Source organism: Caenorhabditis briggsae, assembly GCF_000004555.2.
Source record: "Caenorhabditis briggsae complete genome, chrX, whole genome shotgun sequence".
Lineage (NCBI taxonomy): Eukaryota > Metazoa > Nematoda > Chromadorea > Rhabditida > Rhabditidae > Caenorhabditis > Caenorhabditis briggsae.
The window spans coordinates 898,823-912,638 of NC_013491.2; the positions used below are offsets into that span (position 1 = coordinate 898,823).

Below are 13,816 nucleotides of genomic sequence, written 5' to 3' on the forward strand. Positions count from 1 at the left end.
TTCATTATTTTCATTTCATCAGTAAAGTGTTCATAATTCATTCAATGGGACATAAAACCGTTTAAAATTGGGCCTGAACCAAATTCAACAGCCTGATATCAGATTTTAAAGGCCTATGGGTTGATGCGAATTTCGTCAAGAAGTTCCTGCCAATTAATTATAAATATCTGTGTTTTCTGACAATGACATGCCCGAGGAACAATTGAAAACAATTGAAAGAAACAATTGAAAGAATATTTGACACCTAGAGCAATTCTCCGCACTTACCCTTCTAAGCCATATCCGTGTTATCTGAAGAAAATCCGGTCTACCTCAGAAATATGGAAAGTCTATGCAGTTTTTTCTAATGTTTCTCGACTTTCGAAAAACAGCATAGACTCGAATCTCGCAGTTGAAATTTCCTATAAAACCTTTCGCTCAAAACCTAGGCGTCCTTTGATGGTTCCTGAAACCGAAAATAGTTTCAAACTCCACTTTCTTTTTCATTTTATTTTTATTCGAATCAGTTCTTATTTAGAATTAAAACTGTCTTTTCATACAAACAAGAAACCAAAAAATCACAGTATTGATTAAGAAAAAAAAAAAGAAATCAAAGTGAATACCTTACATACAAGTGATCATTATTAATATTGTATACAAATAAAGAACATTGTCAATTTACACGTGATTTCTAAAAAAAAAAGAAAGAACAATTATTCAGAAAGCTATGAACGATAATCCTTCACCGGTGTCACACGATTTCGTTGCCTCCATTTGCCACCGCTTCGTAGTTTTTGTCGTTGACATATCGCTTCTTTTTCACACTGTAAGCTCCATTATACCTTTTTCTTGACAATGGTTTTCTTCTGCAAAATTTCGCTCATAATGTAAGTATAATTTCTGTTGCTGTGCAGCTGAAATCAGGCGTGTGTTGTTCGCATTCAAGTGCAAAAAAGCGATCAGTTATTCATTTGGTTTTTGAAGAGCAGAAAAAGATTTTGAACTTTTCTTAAACTTAATGGGACGTCAAAAATTTTGATTGTTGTTAGACAGACTCTTTTGCGATTTTTCTTAAACGTGGGGGACATGAAAAAACAATTTTCTCCAAATTCGGTTTGTATGTGCCCCTCGAGGATTACTTGTGGCGGTGAGGATTGAGGGTGCGCCGCCGTTACCGACTGAGCCACGCGAGCGAAGAGAATGGTAAACATAAGGGTGAGGACTACAGCTGTATGCAGAGTGACATTAAGCGTTGTACACCGTTACGGTAGAATGCATACCCTGGCCTTAAAAATCCCCCGTAACATCTCCTGTCTCCAACCTTTAAAAGCTCTTTCGGTTTTTGAATTGAACTGTCAGTTGGAAAACTCAAATAAAGCAAATATAAAAAACAGAAACCTTTGCAACTCAACAGAAAAACCAGCCACAGTAAAACATTATGATTAGTGTTTCAGCTGTTAAAACAATCTATCTAGAGATTTTATGAATTCAGAGGGGAGACTTTCCAGCTTTTAGGGTGAATAACATCATGAACGTTACTACGTTTTTCAAAAGTTTAGCAGTCTTCAAGATTAATTTTTGTAGTTCAGTATCGAATGTAGTCAGTTAGCAGAGATTGAGTTACAGATTATAAAGATTTTGTTACAGGTTATGCAGATTCTAAATGTAAGTTGGAATCAGCGAAATTCTCATGAAACCCATTTTTTGCTATCACTTCTTCTTTCAAAATCGCATTTTTGTGACGTTTTTGATTTCCTGTTTTCTCTACTTCCGTTTGGGATGTCTTTCCTAATTTCCTATATTTTGATTGCAAAAACAAACAAATCGTTTTGCACCGAAAACTCATCAAATCCACATCAATTTTTTCTCTCTCAAAAAATACGAAAATGTTTGTTTTTATCCGCATTCAGATGTCGGGACCCGTTTAGCCATCTGGCTCTAATTATCCTTCATTTGATGGATGATAGTTTGTGTTTTTGTTTTTTTTTCTATGGAACGAGAAATATAAAATGCAGACCCACCTAATCTTTCGATGATCCAGTATTACCAACATCACTTCTCTCGCCACAAATACGCCAATAATCCTGTAATATTAGGTTGGCCGGAAAGTAACTGTCCATTTTTTTATTCGTGAATAACACAAAAACAAGAACCATCCAAGATTGACAGGATGCACCGTCGTGGTCCTCGACATGTTGACAACATTCAGGCAACTTCCCGGACGTTTTTTTCTCATCGACAGTGTAAAATTATTTTCCCTCCAGTTGAATATTTCCGAATAGCCAATAATAAAAGGGTCAAGTCTGGAGTTTAAGGAAAGTGAAGGGTCGTCCATCCAAAGCGGCTCAGGACTAAATTGACTTTTCTTAAATAAAGCGAGATCCTATGTTCCACGGAAAATTAAGTAAGACCTGGGCCTCTTTAGCTGGACGGTTCTTCTTCATGCCCCCTTAAAATGCTGATTTCGCCCTTCCATTATTGGTTATTAAGAGATATGCAACGTCATCTGGAGGGAAATAGTTCAACACTGTAGATGAGCTAAAATCCTGACTGAAAAAATACTTTGAGTCGCGTCCAGCGGGCTTTTGGAGAGATGGTATCCACAAGTTACCTGAATGTTGTCAACATGTCATGGACCGCGACGGTGCATACTGTCAATCTTGGATAACTCTTGCTTTTGTGTTATTCATGAATCAAAAAATGGACAGTTACTTTCCGGCCAACCTAATAATAAAGCATTTGATTTCTATGAAAAAGTAAGGAAGTGCTTAGTAGGATAAGAAAAAAACTCACATCCAGACTACAAACAGAAAAACGAGAATCGTGGATTGTACTGTGTATGGCCAGATTTCATCTAACGGCACGTCTATCTCATTGTCACTGCTTCCCGTTTCATTGAAGAAATAGGGTGCCTCGGAGGCGGACGGAGAAGGAGAAGACGAAATCCTGAAAACTAAGAAGATGAAAATGAAACATGTTCGGACGCGCTTTTAGGGAGAAAGAAAGCAGGTGAAATGAAACTGACAAAGAAAAGAAATAAAAAAGAATGCAATTAAAGTGAAAAAAATATGGGACAAATCCTAGCAACCATCTTTCTTTTTCTTTGAGGAGAATCGGGGAAGAAGAGCAAGTAAAAAAAGAAAAAGGATGAAAGAAAATAAGGAAAATGGTAATTTGAAACGCTTTCAAGGAAGATACAGGAAGTTGGTTTTTTTTCCTTCTAAACTTTTTCAACAAAAAAGAAGAATCAAACGAAACGTGTCAGAACCTAGACACATCCAGAGAATGCAGTGTATATATTTGAAATTGGGTGTTAAAGAAAGAAGAGGGAAGCAATTTGGTAAAAAGGGGGGGGGGGGATATAGGGTATAAAGTGCTTAGAATTTGTTAACTCAAAGAGGAGATATGAGTGAACCATGTTGTTGAAATGAACAACTTTATGATAGGTTATGAAAAAAAATTGGAGGGAAAATGTGGTTTTCGTACTTGTACTTCATCAGATGGAACATTGTAGGAAACAGATTTTGGTATCTCGTATATATAATAGAATTCAAACAAATTTTGAAATTTACAAAGTATTGAGTTTTTCAAATACAAAACTTGGTAACAAGAACTTTCTGAACTTTTTATGAACTTTTAATAGGGTGAGGAATGGTTTGGTTAAACTTATTAAAATCGGTCTAGTAGAGAAATAATTATCGTTGGATTCCTTTAAAGTTTCTATATTTTCTTTCCCTTAAAGTTTCTAGATTTTCCAAATAAAACTTCAGACATGTTTTTATTGTTGACAATTTTGTACCGTTTTAATGACGTTCATCGTTTCATTCAATTTTTGATATTTTTATATTCAAAAAAAACTTACTAAAAACGTTTGAAAAAATGGAAACAAATTGAGAGACGCTAAAAATTATTTTTCAGCAATGCGTCTTTAAATAGTTCTCTGGCCACAAGGTTCATCACCGACCGAGCAGAACAACGTTACATTTCGCAGAAGGCGGTTTGAAAACAAATATTACAATCACAATGTTAATAGCAAAAATTGCTTGTTTAGTTGCAACTCAATCAAAAATTTCAGTTGTTTGAAAACGGTTCATCTACACGAATTCCAATCTATGCTAAAAAATAAAAAATCAGTATTGATATCATGAAGAATCTAAACCACCGAAACTAAGGAAAACGAATGTGTAAGAATAGGAAAAAAGATAAGCCAGTCTAAGCTACACATGCTTCTAAAGTGACCAGACGCAGGTGGCCAGGAGAGGTGATTAGCATGGAGATCGAGTGAAATGTGAACCGAGAAGTAAGTTGAAAGGAAGGAGAGAAAAAGAAATTGAGAATTCTAGGGTAAACTCTTTCATTTATCCATACTGGGGTGTGGCGTCATGAGTTCACACCCAGGAGGTTCTCACACCTCACCCCTTTTTGTCTTTGGTTGTGAATATGAAAAACTCGCATTGTCTCTTTCTTTTTGTTTTTTTTTTCGCCGCCCTGTGCTCTCTGCGTCTCATTGGTATTTCACCGACATTCTTCAATTTCCAATGGAATGTTCATGGGTTTTCTGGAATGGCTGGGAATGGATATATGAGAAAAGTGAAAAATAAAAAGCAAAAGCCAAAAAAGGAAGGAAGAAAGACATAGGTGCAGATAACTTTGAGCATAGAGGTAATCAGCAAAAAGTACATGTTTTCTAGTACATGCTAAATTAATTTTTACTATAGGTTCCCAAGATAATGACTAAGCTTGCTAGAGCTAGGCATAGTCAACTGACTTTTTTGTTACAATAACTGAAACTCGTAGACAATGACTGCTATAGGTGTTCCGGTCGGAAATTGAATCTTCCCAACAACGAAAAACAGATACTACTATACTAGCGCATGAAGAGAATTCAGTATATTTCTCCCTCTTCAAAAAGGTCAACCTAGTTTTCTGATCACTTTGACTTGGCGATGGGTAACTGACTTCATTTCTTCTGGATCCGTGGTGTCAAGTTTAAGTATGCGTATGCATTATAAAGCGTCTCTCCTTGAGCTCACTGATCATGTTTCTATTGTCCGTGAGAAGAAAAAAAGGATAGACCAAACAATTTTGAAAAGTCGAAAAGCAGGAATATTTGAATCTTTTAGTAATTTTCAAAGACCAGGGATTTTATTTCAATAGGTGAGGAGGAAATGTGAGCATACAACAAACAAAATTAGAAGAAGAAGAAGAAAAATGGAAGCAAGAAAAAATAAAGAATAAAAAGAAGTTATTGTGGTAACAAGTATATTTATAAGGTGGGATTTTAGAGACAAATAGGTTGCAGATTAAATAAAGAGAAATTAAAAAAAAAAGAAATGCGGTTCCAGTATGAACTCAAACCAACACGCGATTAGTGTCGACGAACGTGAAGTTCTCAAAGTCATGGTCACGGTGAGTGACGGCCAATTGTTGAGGTGCGAGAGAAGCTGAAAGAATGAGGAATAAGGGGGCTGGGTTTCCGAAATTTGAGTGGTGTTTCCATTGCATTACTGGGGCGAAAAGAAGGGGAGAAGGCTACTAGAAAATTGTGTGGATATGCGCAGGCAAGGTCTAATTAGTAGTGTATGTGTGTGTAGGTGAGAGAAAGAGTAGGAGCTCTATGAACTTATATGTATAAATATGAAGTTTATGTTTGTGAAAAGGGTTTCTGTGGATATGTTTGCGTGTTGAGCTCACCCTAGATAAATGATATAATTATTTGAATTAAATTTGCGGATGAAAACTTTACTTCTTCACAAACTAGAAACGTTCCGTTGCAATCGTATCACTGAATTTGAAAAAAAAACCCTTTTTTGTTCTCTTACCAGGATCAATTTGAATTTCCACAAATTCCTTGGAAATGTTAGAAATATCCATTGCGTTTTTGACTTTCGGAATAAATGGCGCCTTCAACTCTCGATTCAACAACTTATCCCAGTCTACTGGTAAGAAGAAGGGATGATCTTGAATGTCGCGGAAATCGTTCTTGTGTCCCAAACGTTTCGAACGATCTTTTTGAAGGAGCCCAGTGATAAGCTCAGTGCATGGTACAGAGATAGTATGCTTGAGACGGAGTGGTTGGTTGATAATCTTGTCATACATCTCGTTGTGATCTTTTGAATAGAATGGAGGCTGGAAAAAGGTCATCGGTTTTGGGGCAAAATGTATAAAATAATAGATCAAGTTAAGACTGATTGGTTTTTGAAAAATTGAGTTAGGTCAGATATTACGAGTAAATTAGAAAAAACTTAATAAATCAATTTGAAAACTTTTGATTGATAACATTTCTTATCTTGTCAATATGTTCTGGCTTTTTTTCGTTTTTTTCTATATGGAAATATTTTATAATACCACACCAGGCTTCAATTTCCCACGGACCACCAACAGGTGAAGAAAAAACTACTCGAGTCTAGTGAAAGATCGCATACCAATCCGAAAATCATCTCATAGAGCACAGATCCCAAACACCACCAGTCCACTGTTTTGTCATATGGCTTTTTGAGAATAATCTCGGGAGCCAGGTATTCTGGAGTTCCACAGAATGTTGACGTCGTCTTGCTACCTTGCATATCCTCTTTGCAGAGACCGAAATCGGTAAGGACTAGATATCCTTTGTCATCAAGAAGCAGATTTTCCGGTTTCAAGTCCCTTAAATATGACGTGTTAAAAAATGTAATCAATTTTTCTGCTATTCATAAATAGTCTTCGTTAAAAACGGATTTGCATTTACCTGTAAATAATATTCTTCTCGTGAAGATATCCCAAAGCGCAGGCGATTTCTGCAGCATAAAATCGGCTTCTAGATTCAGTGAAGTGCTTTTCGCGTTGTAGATGAGAGAATAACTGAAAAATTACGTTAGGTGATCAAAAAAATGAAGGATAAGGGACAGGAAAGTTTATATGGTTTTTCGGGACGACCGTATGCAAAAGTAGTTGCTACGGTACCGCTTCCATATATCGATCGGCTGCGTAAATAGCGCCACAATAGCTCAGCTGGCGACGCGATACCTCCAACGAAAAGATTAGAAAAACAATGCATGTTGATATTTTGAAAATTCAGTCAGCTGTTGTGGACGTAACACTGATGATCTATCACGTGATACTTACTTCTCCACCATTCAAATGGTCCAAAACAAAATACAGTTTCTCCTTGTTCTGGAACGAGAAATGAAGGGACACCAGGAATGGGTGCTTGAAATTGTTGATAAGAACATTTCGCTCCGCCATTACATGTTTGACCTGTCAAATAATCTATTTTAAGTAGTTTCACTCGTCGTCGAACGATACTTCATTTTTCTTTCTGATGTGCTCTTTGGAGAGCACCTTCATCGCATAGATTTTCTTAGTCTCCTTATGGCGTACTTGATAGACTCTTCCGAAGCTGCCCTTTCCAATGGTGGTCAAGAAATCAAAGTCGTTAGCGGTGGCACTGAAATTTAATCACGGCAATAACAATATTATGAAATCATTCCCTCACGTCTTCCTCTCACTAGGTCCCAGATCCACAGTATTATCATCGTCATCTGGAGCCTCAATATGGAAGAATCGACAAACATCCTCGCTACAAAAATAGATGACACGTTTCAACGTTTAATCTGATTACCTTTTTGTTTGATTATCAACTAAATGCTGACACACGTCCTGGATCCATAGTCGTCGTTTCTCAAAGAACGTCTTCTTGGATTGCAACAATTTCTTTTTTGGGAAAATCGTAAACTTCTCGGGAACCATGTCTTTGACATCCTAAAACTGCTTTCCGTATTTTTGCGCGTCCAGAAAACGGCTCACCGTCAAGAAAAATTTCTCATATTCTTCATAAACTTTTTGCATTATTGGACCATCCCCAATACGCACCGCATAGACCTGAAATGAATAAGAGAAGAGTTTTATAAATGTTTCGAAGAGAAAAGGTTTAAACTCACTACGGTTTTCTTGTCGTCCCCCATGACCAGCTTACAGGAGACTTCATCCTTCCTGACCATTCTTGATTCTGAATAAGTTTCAAAGAGTGAATAGGAAAGAAAGAGTTTGGCAGAGCGAAGAATCGATCGACTGTTTCCGGGATGCAGCAAATCACGACTTTCACCTTTCTTATCAGTACCGTTGCTTTTGACTCTATATTGAGAGTCGAGTGAGTGAATAAGCACTTTTTTGACAGGAAACACAAGTTAAAATAGAGCTGACAGGGGAAGAAAGTTATGTGTTTCACCTGCCAACTTTTTTTCGGAAAAAATATATTGGATCGTGAGAGCTCTGGGGCCGTATTCATGAACATTTACCTTTGTAAATCATTTACTCTCAAAAATCAACTGAAAAACGTGAAAATTTAAGATAAATCATTTACTTTTTGGTAAATACCCCTCTTTTTGACTTTTGATACAAATGTGATGAATGGATAGAGCATTCAATTTTTTTTAAAGTAGTTGAGAAATTCTAGTTCACAGTCGTTTTCCTATCTAAAAAAACAGCAAAATAATTTACAAACGAGAAAAAGATTTTCAGTACATTTTCACGCTTCCATTTACCTTTTGGTAAATAATTCCGTTGATTTTTTGAGAGTAAATGATTTACAAAAGTGAATTTCATAAATACGGCCCCTGGTTGATAGAAAAGCCATTTGAAATCCAAACTAAAAGAATACGAAATTCGATTTAAACAATATTAGCCAGAATGCATTATTTCGCTTCTACTCACCAAACAAGATTAAAATTCTAGAAAAAGGGACTTACCCGAATAATAAAGACTGCCCATATTTTATATCGTGTAGGTTGTTCCTTTGAAAACGAGCAAATGACAAGTAAGGTCTCTTTCTCGTGTGTGCTAGGTTGATAACGAAATATTGGACCTTCTCTTCTTATCAGGGTTTAAGCCAACCCCCCGTCTGATTATGTTTGCTCTCGATCACGTTATCATATTGATCTCTCTACTCTCGTCCATCTAGGCGTAAGAAAAAAGTTAATGATCTTCAGAAAAAGTGTCTATTAAGCATATTTATTGGAGTATAAAGAAAGAGAAATGAATATGTAAGCGTTGACAATTGGTATTGTTCACAGTTCAAAGTTTCAAATTATAAAAAAACAAATGCAGGCTGGCAGGACAGGGATTGGATGTTTTAGATTTCTGGTACAAAAAGAAGAAAAATAGTTTTTATTATAGCTCAAGCAGGAAAAGCTAGATTGAATTTAGGAAGTGGTTGTCTGTTGGCTTTGACGTTGGATGTGGGTTGCGCGCTCCTGAAACATAAAAAAATAGAATTTTCATAAAGATTGCTTTCTTACCTCTCCTTTATTGTTGTAAAGGATAGTTTGTACGTTGGCTCCAACACCGAAAGTATCATCTCCCTCGAAAACAAGAACGTCTGGTGGATTGGCGATTCCGTTTCCGCGGGCGAAGATCTGAAAATAGCAGTGTAACATTTTTCGATGAGTCCAAAAAAAATTGATCGTAAGCTTGCGTAAATTCAATTTTTTAAAATAAATTCTGAGAATTGCCCTTATTCGGAATTCACACAGCATAAGTTCAGTTTCTAATAAATTTCCGATCAATCCGAATAATCCCGTAAGTTTTAAGTTTCCTCTATTTGAATGGTTTATCAGCTCTTCTTTTCGCTTGTACATTTTTTTTTCTCCATTTACCGACCCCATACACCAAGTCATTACAAAAGAAACGACTAGAATGACCTTGCCACACCCACCCACACAATCATACCATACGCATCAGCCTGGTTTTTGTTAACATTAATGTTTTCTAAACTATGATAATTAGAAAACATCTAGAGGAAACTGTGAAAGGGTTTTGGAGATATTTGGAGAATCCAGAAGTAGGTTCTAAAACAGGACATACCTTAACAGATTGGAATGGATGGAGCACATAATCAGATGGGAAGGTGAAGACGATCTCACGCTTTCCATCGATCTTTCTCTTCAACTTCCAGTCTCCCAATGGTTCTTCCTTAGCTCTGTGGGTGTTCTCCAGAATGACGAACTTTCCTTCTGGGGAGGTTTCCTGAAAAAAAATCAAATGAATAGCCTTGAGGTAAGCTTTAATGCTTAAAGTTTTAATACACTACCTTGATTGCGACATGTCCCTTGGCAGATCTTTGGTAAGATGTTCTGCTGGAGTGTTCTCCCTTCACAACTCTCATCGTCTCGGTATCACCAACTTCATTGATAGCAGAGGTACGAACAACTTGCTCGACCAATTGACGGAGTCCATTGTTGTCGCTTTCTCCATCCAACATTTTCCTGTACACCTTGAGCTCTCCATCCAAAGTTTGTTTGGTGTCAAGAAGCATCTGGAGCTCAACCATGAGAGCTTGACATTCCTCACGGAGTTTGCGGATTTGAGCATCTTTATCGTTGAGGGCAGCTTCATAAGATCTCTGGTCATCTTCAAGTTGATAGTTGAGATCCTCAATTTGTTTCTCGAGCAGAACGTTTCTAGCTTCAAGGTCGGAAAGCTTTCCACGGAGCTCTGAAGTCTGGTTGCGAAGTCTCTTGACCTCTTCCTTTTGGTAATTGTTCTCAGCATTTTGTCTATTCGATTGAGTGTTGATCTCTTGAACTCTCAATTGGTACCAGGATTCCAACTCGCTCTTGTTTCCATTCATCATCTGTTCATACTCTGCACGAATATCACGAATTGCATTAGCCAACTCGTTCTTGAAGAATTCTCTGTTCTCGTTGGTGGTATCACGGGCAGCCATGGCTTGGAGGTCCTTCAGTTCAGAGTCGAATCCTCTCTTCATGAAGTCGATCTCTTCTAACAAAGTCTTGACTCTGTTCTGGTTGTCAATGCGAAGAAGGGTCTCTTGGTCGAGTTGCTGAAACATTCAGATGAGTGAATGGGTCAACGTAATGTAAAAACAAATGTAAAAAGCAAACATTCTAAAATGAACTTACAACTCTGACACGTTGAAGTTCAGCTTGGAGTCTAGCATTTTCTTTTCTGAGACGTGCAATTTCTTCCTCCAGAAGGGCATACGTCTCTTCAGAAGGTTAATTTCGGCTTCCAGTCCGGAAAGTGTTACGAGGAGCTCATCAATCTTTAGGCGATCCTCGGCACGTCCGCTGTTGGCTTCCTCCCACCTGAAAACCATAATTTAAGTCATAAGACAATGAGACCGACAATAGTCATAAAGCTACTGAAAATTCTGAATCTTTTTTTGAAACGAAAAAAATTCTCTGCATTGACAATTCAATATTACTATTCAAATATACCTCTAAAAACGTAAGAATCGAATTTCGAATTTCAAAATTTTTCTTCACTCGTTCGAAAGTCTGAAACGCGCCTTAGAAACGAAATAAAGAGAAAGTGTTTGAAAATCTTTACAACTCACTTCTTACGGAACTCATCCAACTGATCTTGTAACTTGCGGATCTCTCTTTCAGCCTCTTCCTTGTCCTTTCCAGTCTGTTTCACAACTGTCTGTGCAGTTGTGATCTCCAGCTCATACATCACTTTGACAGATCCGGTGCTCTTTCCGAATCTACCTTGGAGCATTTGCAAATCAGCTCCCAACTTTCTGTTCTGTGCCTCCAAAAATCTGACCTTCTCGATGTATCCAGCAAGACGGTCGTTCAACTCCATAATCTCTTTTTTCTCACGTTCACGGTTGTCACGAATTGTTGAAGCGGCATTCTGACCGTATGGAGAGAGGCCACTGGCTACTGATGACGATGACATCTCAGTAACGATTTTGAGAACACGGTTTCCGGATCCTGGGGTTCCATAGTTCTGAGTGCTGGATGTGACAGTTCTGTTGAAAGATGGTCTGGATGTGATTGAGCTACGGTAGGTGTCGTCGGACATATTTGCTGGAACACAAACTTTTATTGTCAAAATGGTAAAATAATTGTTTGAAAATTATTTGAAAGTAATTCTCAAAGTGAAAGAATTACAGAAATCTAAAGTACCAAAGTACCTAGGCACACCCATTGATTTAAGCCACACCTATTGGTGAGAGAAACTTGAAATTTGGAAACTGGAAGACATGAAAAAACATAAGTAACGTCTTCTCAAAAAAAGAATACGACCTCTTATACTCAAATGAGAAGGTGTATACTGAAGGACCGGGAGGGGCAGAAGATAGGCAGGCGCATTTCTCAGTGTGTGGGTGAGAGAGAAGATGATGGAAGGGTGCGGTTTTCTTCAATTTATCGTTTTTTCTTAGCCCCTCTGTCACTCCGTTATCCGTTCTCAATCCCGCCCATCAGTGATGGAATTGGAATTGCAAAAGTGATGGTGGAAGACGGAGAAAAAGAAGAAGACGGATGGACATGTTCCCGATGTGAATAATTGTTCTACCAGAAAAGGGCGTCGTTATTAGGAGTAGATGGACAAAATGAGTCAGTTTGAAAAATGATTGGGTGTGGTTGTGATGGATGACTTTCTTTATGTATTCTCCCTAGCAGTTCATTATCTTTTTTGTATTCAAATTTGGGAAGATTCTCAACGATCTAATATAAATCAAGGTGACTAATTGATAGATAAGGTGATACATATCGCAGAATTCTAACCGATCACTCAATGGAATTGGAAGCGATGATACAAACACGATGAGACAGTTTTGGGGACAATTTCGGAAGAAAAAGAACAATCAGTGATCAAATCGCCCGGGGAGGGAGACTTCAAAGAAAACCGACAGCAGTTTGGTTTCATCATTTTTAGTTATTACTCCCTAATTTGAGAAAAGGAATGTTTGGTCAGAAACTGGTTCTGTTAGAAACGGAACGGTTGCAGAACTCCGAAGATTGGAAGGAAGTTTTGTAACAAATAACAATGACGTAAGACGTTTTTAAAGCTTGTAAAGAATCTAAATGAGCACGTGAAAGAAAAACTTCTTGAAGGGGATGTACGATGAAAATTTTTATTGCATTTAAATGTGCAGAAAAGAATGTAGATTAACATAAAAACCAAGAATTAATTAAAAAAAAATTTCCTTAATCGAGAAAAATGCATCGAAAATAGGATGAAAGCCCTCAGGGACGAGCTTTTTCCGCTAGTTTTTCTAGGCTATCCGGTGAGTAAGAGCGCGGAAACCTTGAAAAACCTGAAAAAAACCTGAAAAAAAAACACTGTACATCAAAACATGTTTTGAATTCGCACGCTTTTACTCACCGGGTGGCCTAGGAAAACAAGCGAAAAAGCTCGTCACTAATGGCTTTCATCCTATTTTTCGATGTATTTTTCTCGATGAAGGAATTTTTAATTTTTTCTTTATTTTTATGTTAATCTATATGCTTTTCTGCACATTTCAGTACAATAAAAATTTTCACCGTAAACCACTTTTAATTACCTAAATTAGGGTTGCTTTGAAATTCTCCTTTGGTGTATGTTTTAACAATTTCCTATTTTTTACATAAATTCCAAACCGCTTTCAAAACAAGTTTGGAATAGAGAGCAATCTCAAAAAATGAATGATTTTCGAGAATTTTTCAGTGAATGTATGTTCATCGATTTTTTTTTTCAAACTTAATTTATTCAAGTTCATTCAATTTTTAAACGATTCTCTTTTTTTGTAATCCGCTCTCTTTCCAAAACCATTTTCTTTTTCACAGATTCAAACGAAGAAAAAAACTGTAGTGTAAGACCGGATAACAGGATTAGAAGCGAGACGAGATCGTTAATTCGAGAAGATTGAGAAGGTTATCTGCAGCAGTCCCTCCGAGAAAGACAGCATCAGCATCCAACGGGGGGCCTAATGGGACGAATAAATGTTATTGTACGTCTCACATCCCAAATCAGTTCTTCTTTTCTTTTCACCGGCCAACCAGAGAAAAGACGACGATTCTCGGAGAAGAAATCAGAATAACGGAAGCCATCAATTCTCACATTGTGT

General features: G+C 37.3%; 2 protein-coding genes across 2 annotated transcripts; both read right to left on the reverse strand.

Moving 5' to 3' along the window:
- Positions 1-5,331: 5,331 nt before the first annotated feature.
- Positions 5,332-8,727, reverse strand: Cbr-sgk-1 (the record flags this gene model as incomplete). Its single annotated transcript, XM_002643596.2, has 11 exons — positions 5,332-5,423; positions 5,802-6,108; positions 6,405-6,624; positions 6,707-6,819; positions 7,084-7,215; positions 7,264-7,405; positions 7,454-7,537; positions 7,580-7,719; positions 7,765-7,839; positions 7,899-7,964; positions 8,704-8,727. 11 exons carry the CDS (start codon positions 8,725-8,727, stop codon positions 5,332-5,334), a joined length of 1,395 nt encoding a protein of 464 aa, XP_002643642.2.
- Positions 8,728-9,158: 431 nt separating this feature from the next.
- On the reverse strand, positions 9,159-11,787 carry Cbr-ifa-3 (the record flags this gene model as incomplete). The annotated part of the gene is made up of 6 exons (XM_002643595.1): positions 9,159-9,209; positions 9,255-9,371; positions 9,820-9,981; positions 10,046-10,798; positions 10,889-11,063; positions 11,315-11,787. 6 exons carry the CDS (start codon positions 11,785-11,787, stop codon positions 9,159-9,161), a joined length of 1,731 nt encoding a protein of 576 aa, XP_002643641.1.
- Between the last annotated feature and the right edge of the window lie 2,029 nt (positions 11,788-13,816).